General features: G+C 53.4%; 1 protein-coding gene across 1 annotated transcript in view; it reads right to left on the reverse strand.

Annotated features, from left to right (window-relative positions):
- Ncan (neurocan) overlaps window positions 1–4,565 on the reverse strand; it is a 20,930-nt gene extending 16,365 nt beyond the window's left edge. The window contains exons 1-4 of the mRNA XM_004646875.2: window positions 4,493–4,565; window positions 3,309–3,713; window positions 436–610; window positions 207–334 (exon numbers count right to left, since the gene is read on the reverse strand). Of these exons, the coding sequence (XP_004646932.1) occupies window positions 207–334; window positions 436–610; window positions 3,309–3,713; window positions 4,493–4,565 (781 nt within the window). The remainder of the gene's footprint in view (window positions 1–206; window positions 335–435; window positions 611–3,308; window positions 3,714–4,492) is intronic.
- Between the last annotated feature and the right edge of the window lie 1,527 nt (window positions 4,566–6,092).

Raw genomic sequence — 6,092 nt, forward strand, 5'->3', positions numbered from 1 at the left:
TTCAATCCCCAGCACCACATGCCAGCCAGCCCCGCCCCCTGGTGGGCTGAGCTGGCCACACACACACACACACACACACACACACACTAAATAAATAAATAAATAATTTTTTTTTTAAAAAAAAGGAACTTTAGGACATATGGGAGTGGGGAGAGTGACAGGGATAGGGGAAGATGGTAGCCCCGTCCTGCCAGCCCCAGACTTACCCTCCAGCTCGCGGGCAAAGCAATACACATCATAGAGCTCCTGGGGGTCTCTCCTTCCATAGCTGCGCACCCCTGGAAGGCTGCTGCGGTCTCCATAGCAACCAGGCCGGGACTGGGTGATGGGATACCTAGCGGCACAGGGGGCCCCTCAGATGTGTACTCCTGATGCCTCCAGAAACCTCCACCCTCTGGGCTGCTGCCCATCTCCCCACCCTGGGCACCCCCTCACCGGACAGTGCGGTCAGAGAGCCAGCCTGCATCGCAGTTGTCAAAGCCGTCCTCAAAGGCAGCCTGCAGGTGCCGGGGGGCCGCGATGGTGGCAGAGCTGAGCCTGCAGGCCTCCTGGGCCTCAGCGAAGGTCAAGGCATATCGGTCTCGCGCGGCGCGGTAGTGGAACACAACACCTGTGCAGGGACATCCAGGGTGCAGGGGGAGGTGCCAGGCCCTTCCAGAAGGGACCTGGCTCCCAAGGCCCACCCTCCCCACCTGATCGTGATAGACCTGTTATCCCCGCTCTGGAGGGGAAGGCTGAGGGACACCCTCTGTAAGTTGCCCAGGCTGGTCTTCAACTTGGGATTCTCCTACCCTGGCCTCCCAAGCAGCTGAAATTATAGGCATGCACTGCCAAGTTCAGCTTTAAATTCTCACTTTGAGATGAAGGAAACGTCAAATCGAGACAAAGGAACTGAGCACTTTGCCCCAACTTGTCAACCCGCACCCAGTGGAGCTGTGACTTATGCAGGGGGCTGGCACACAGTAGGTACTAAATAATTTAGTAGGTACTAAATAAATTTAGGCTGATTTGCTTCCTTCACTTCTGATCAACTTTTTCGAAGTCTATCAGTTTGGAGAAATGAGGCTTTTTTTTTTTTTTTTTAAAGATAGGAACTTGCTCTGTAATCCAGGCTGGATTTGAACTCACAGTGGGTCCTCCTGCCTCAGCCTCCCAAGTGCTGAGATCACAGGTGTGCACCACCACCCCAGCTACAAGGATTTTGAATGTAGTCACCACAAAAGTGATACATGTTGAGCAACAGGCTAATTGCCGATTTCAAAATTACACAGCATATACAGGTGTCAGAACACCACACTGTACCCCACAAATCCGCACAATCATTACATGTCAATCAAAACTAAGAAGACACTGGGAAGTTGTGGTGACACCTCTAATCCCAGCCCTCCTGAGGCAAGGGCAGGAGGATCCCTGCAAGTTGGAGCTCAGACGGGTGCACAGTGAGTTCAAGCCTAGCCTGAACCGCACAGCAAGGCCCTGTCTCAAAAACAAAAAACAAAACAGTTTTTTTCATTAACCAGTTACGAAAACAAAAGCTAACTAGGATATTTCAACGGTAATAAAAGCACTGTTTAAACAGGTATCCAAAGGGCTGGCCAAATAGCTCAGCAGGTTAAAGCACCTGCAAGCAGGCACACAGGCCCAGGGTTTGATCCCTGGGCCTGCCATGCCAATGTGTGCCTGTAAACCCAGCTCTTGGGAGGCTCTACACAAGTGGATCACTGCAAGTCCGATCTAGTAGTGAGACCCTGAACACCCTATAGACTCTTCCCTAAAAAATACAAATAAATAAATAAACAGGTATCAAGGAACTGTTATTTATCCAGTACATATTTTTAATTGACTTAATTTTTAAAAATAGCCTCACTTATAAAACATTTAAATAAATGCAGTTAAAGGTAATTTGCATTTGTATTTTAATTCAAAAACTAATATTCTTTGTTTTGTGTAAAATAAGCAATCACAAAAGAAACTCAAAACAAGGGCAGGGGGCTGTGGGTACAGCTCAGGCTAAATAAAGCACAGGCCCTGGGCTCCAGCCCCTGCACCGCACACACGCACGCACACACGCACGCGCCAGACTGCTCAGTCCTGAGGCCGTGAGGGGCCGGGGACCCTGCACCCACGACTGCCCCCGCTTGGCGAAGAGGAAAGGTGTTAAGACCCTTGGCGAAGAGGAAAGGTGTTAAGACCGGATGGTTGCCATGGAGACTCCCTTCCAGACTCTAGCCAGGGCTGCAGAGAGGAGCACTTGCTTTTCTCATCCTTTCCTTGTTGTTGCAGTCCGAGGCGTCCACCCAGGGCCTTCACACTCAGTTACTCCCCCAGCCCTTTTTCACTTTCTTAGCACACGCTTGTAGTGTGTGAAGAGCGCACACATCGCGAGGAGGGGGTGGCTGTGCACAACCCGCTGAGCTCTTTTACTGCTCCTCCCCTCCTTGCCCCATCTCTTGGTCCCCTTCCCGTCCGCAAAAGTTCTATCTGTTTGCCACTGTCTTTGCTTCGCTCTGCATTTATATGTTGGCTTACTCATAGAGGAGAATCCATGCAACATTTATGCTTATGTGTTCGGTTTATCTCACTTATTATGGGTGCCAGGTGTATCCATTTTCTTACATATGGCTCAAATATATCCTTCTTTAAGGCTAAGCAGTACTCCATGATGCGCACATGCCACATTTTCTTTATTCCTTCATCTTTTTTAAAAAATTTTTTATTTATTTATATGTGTGTGTGTGGCCAGCTCAGCCTACCAGGGAGCGGGGCTGGCTGGCATGTGGTGCTGGGGGATTGAACCGCGGTCCCTGTGCTTTGCTAAGCTTGTTTTAAGTAGGTGCTTTAGACCACCGAGCCACCTCATCAGCCCTATCCCTTCATCTGTTGATGGACATATAAACCACTTTTCTAAACTTTTAAGCCTCTCTCTCTCCACCCCTCCCTCTCCCCTCCCTCTCTCTCCCTCTCTCTGAGACAGGGTTTCGCTATACAGTTCAGACTGGCCTTTTAAACTCACTATGCAGCCCAGGCTGGCCTTGAACTGTGGCAAACCTCTTGCCTCAGCTTCCCAAGAGCTGGGATTACATGTGTGTGCCACCGCACCTGGCTAAATTTTTAGATCTTGAGAAAGGGTGTTGCTACCTGCCCACCCTGCACTGGAACTTTCGCTCCTCCTGTCTCAGCCTCCCAGCATTTGGGGACAAGAGGTGTGCCCTGTGAGCCTGGCTAGAGGGAGTATTTGTAAGGGGACACTCTGTGGGGGGCTGGGAGCATCACCCTCCCAGCCATGGCCCGCCCACCCCCCAACTGACCTGTCACCTCCAGAGGCAGTAGGTCCTGTTCATCCTCGATGCCTCTCACCACCTGGCAGCGGTACAGTCCAGAGTCGCTGGCCCGCAGTGGCCCCAGCAGCAGTGTGGCGTTGGCTCGGTGTTGGGGGTAGGCAGGCAGTGACACACGTCCTTGCCAGCCCTTGGCCACCCGCACCACGTTGTCTTTGGCCACCAAGATGGGCACATCCTGTCGCTGGCCCGACGCAGTGCGCACCTTGGTCCACTTGACCCGGGCGCTGTCCCGGGCTGCTCCCGCCCACGGCTGCAAGGTGAAGAGACAGGGCAGGGCCACCAGCTCTGCCAGCGCAGCCCGCACTGAACCTGAGCCCACCTTCTGCAGGCGCAGCCCCTTCTCAGTTGTGGCCATGATGGCGTCCTGTGTCCCTGGGTGGAGAAGGCAGAGGCTTGATTCAGAAGCAGCCACCAGCAGGGGACACCATGATCCCATAGTGCTTGGATTAAAGGCATGTCCCTGTGCACTTGGCCAAGAATGACATGATCTGATCCATTGCTGACTTCTGTGTGACCATGAAAGTCACCGTCCTTCTCTGGGCCCAAGCTCCCTCAGGAGCTAAGTAGCAGGCCGCCGTGTGAAGGTAAGTGGCACATTCAGAATCCTTTTTTTTTTTTTTTTTTTTTTGTACCAAAGATCATACTCAGGACTTTGCACTTGCCAGGCAAGTGCTTATTCTACTGAGCCATCTCCCCCAGCCCCAGCAATGTCTGTCTTCTTTTGGGGCGATGGAGGAAACTAAGGCTCAGAGAGGTACCTGAATGTGTCCGCAGTCACCCAGAGGAATTTCTCAAGCCCCTCGGAGTGGAGAAGAGGGACACAGATCCCCATGTCCATTGCCCCACCCATGGCAGGCATCACTAATCAATCTCTGCACTGTTCCCCTTTCTCTTTTTAGTTCATTTCAGCAAAACAGTGAGCGGTGGGAACCTCCAGTTTCTGCGGGTAATGCCTAAAAATACCCTCTCCGGTATCTTGTTCTTCTCTGACTGTTCAAAGGCCTTTTTCATCTATTGTTGTCTCATTCTCTACACTGAGGCAGAGGACCAGCAGGAGAAAGCACTGGGATGAAAAAATCCCCATTTTATTACCCCCTGGCTCCCCAGAAGTAGCTGCAGCATGAAAAGCGCCTCCCCCCAAATCAACTCACCCTGGTCCCCAGCCACCAACAGCAGTACTGGTAGCACCAGGAGGCCCAAGGCCCAGGCAGATGTGGCCCCCATCCTGCAGCTGGAAGAAATTCGGAGTGAGGAAGGATGAGTCATAGAAGAGCCTCCCAGGTGCCCAAGGTCTCAGGGCTAAATCCCTCCACTCCATGTTTCAGAAACCAGGGGTAAGGGGAGGGGGAGAAGAGAGAGAGAGAGAGAGAGAGAGAGAGAGAGAGAGAGAGAGAGACAGACAGACAGACACAGACACAGACAGACAGATAGACAAAACACTAAGGCTGGATTCGAACCCAGGGCCACCTGCCTTCAGAACCCAGGCATCAAATTAAATTCAGACCCAGATTTGCCTGTCTGACTGCCCCTTGCTGTGTCACCCTGGGCATGCAGATCAACTTCTCTGGGCCTCCCTTCCTTTGTGGGTCACATGGGGACAGCATCAGAGGCTTGGAAGGGATAGATGCGCCAATAAATATATAAAATGCTTGGAACTGCCTGCCGTGAAGAAGTGCATTTTAGCTGTTGCTAGTATTATTATTGAGCTTAACAGGCAGGACTGAAATCCCTTGTTTGGAGCCAGCCTTCCCTAGCATACCGGGGCTCACACAGGCAGCAGGCAGTCCGGGTCCTTCTGCCCCAGGGTCCCCAGTCTGGGTACAAGACGCACTGCCAAGACACGCTTTCATCTGGGTTTGATGACTGACACGATTCTCAGCTGCAATTCCAGGATTTGATCGTCACCAAGATTCTATTCTTGGTTTCTGGGATATTTGAGGAGCAGCCAAGTCCCAGCCGGAGGAAGGGGCCTCACCCCTGCCTGCCGCACCCCTCCCCTGGCTTCTCCCAGCCTGATGCAGCTGCTGCCTGTGCCCACGGGCTGGATCCAGCCTCCACCAGGGCTGTGGTTCAAAGCACAAAGTGGGCCAGCACTGAGCGCCTACTGGGAGCTCCAGCCACTGCAGGTGCAGGGTGGGGTGGGGTGGGCACAGCACTGCCCTGCCCAGAGGACTGAATATCTTAGGGTGGCGGCCTCCCTGAGGCTTCCTACCCGTGGACTCTCACAGCTTGCCTGGGCTCAGGAGGCAGGCACAGAAGAGAAATTAGGGTGTCACTCACAAAGCAGCCCTCGCACCACGCCCCTATTTCAAAACATCCCCGGGACAGGGTTGCAGGTGGAGTCTGGGAGGGAAGGATTTGGGGGGCAGCGTCTGGGCCTCCCAGCCTTCCCGCAGGCTCCCAGAGGCCCCCCACGGAGAGGCCGGCCGAGCCCTGTCCGTGGTGCTGAAGCCGGCGGGGTCCGCCCACAGCGCTGCCTACCGCACCAGGCCCGGCCTTCTGTCTGCTCTCAGTGCCTCGGGGTTCAGAGATGGTAGCGCTTCGCCTCAGGCTGCACAGCTGGGCACGGACGGAGGCTAGGCTTGCAAACCCCAGCAACCTCTGTCTCCAGCCCAGACTCTGCATTCCCCTTCTGTGGAAACCCAACAAGTGTGCAGTATCCCGATGGCCGCGTTGTCCTAGCAAGGTCAGACCATTCTCAAATTCCCTGTCTCCTTCTCTCTCTCTCTCTCTCTCTCTCTCTCTCTCTCT

The sequence above is a fragment of the Octodon degus genome, unplaced genomic scaffold, assembly GCF_000260255.1.
Source record: "Octodon degus isolate 3935 unplaced genomic scaffold, OctDeg1.0 scaffold00282, whole genome shotgun sequence".
Classification (NCBI taxonomy): Eukaryota; Metazoa; Chordata; class Mammalia; order Rodentia; family Octodontidae; genus Octodon; species Octodon degus.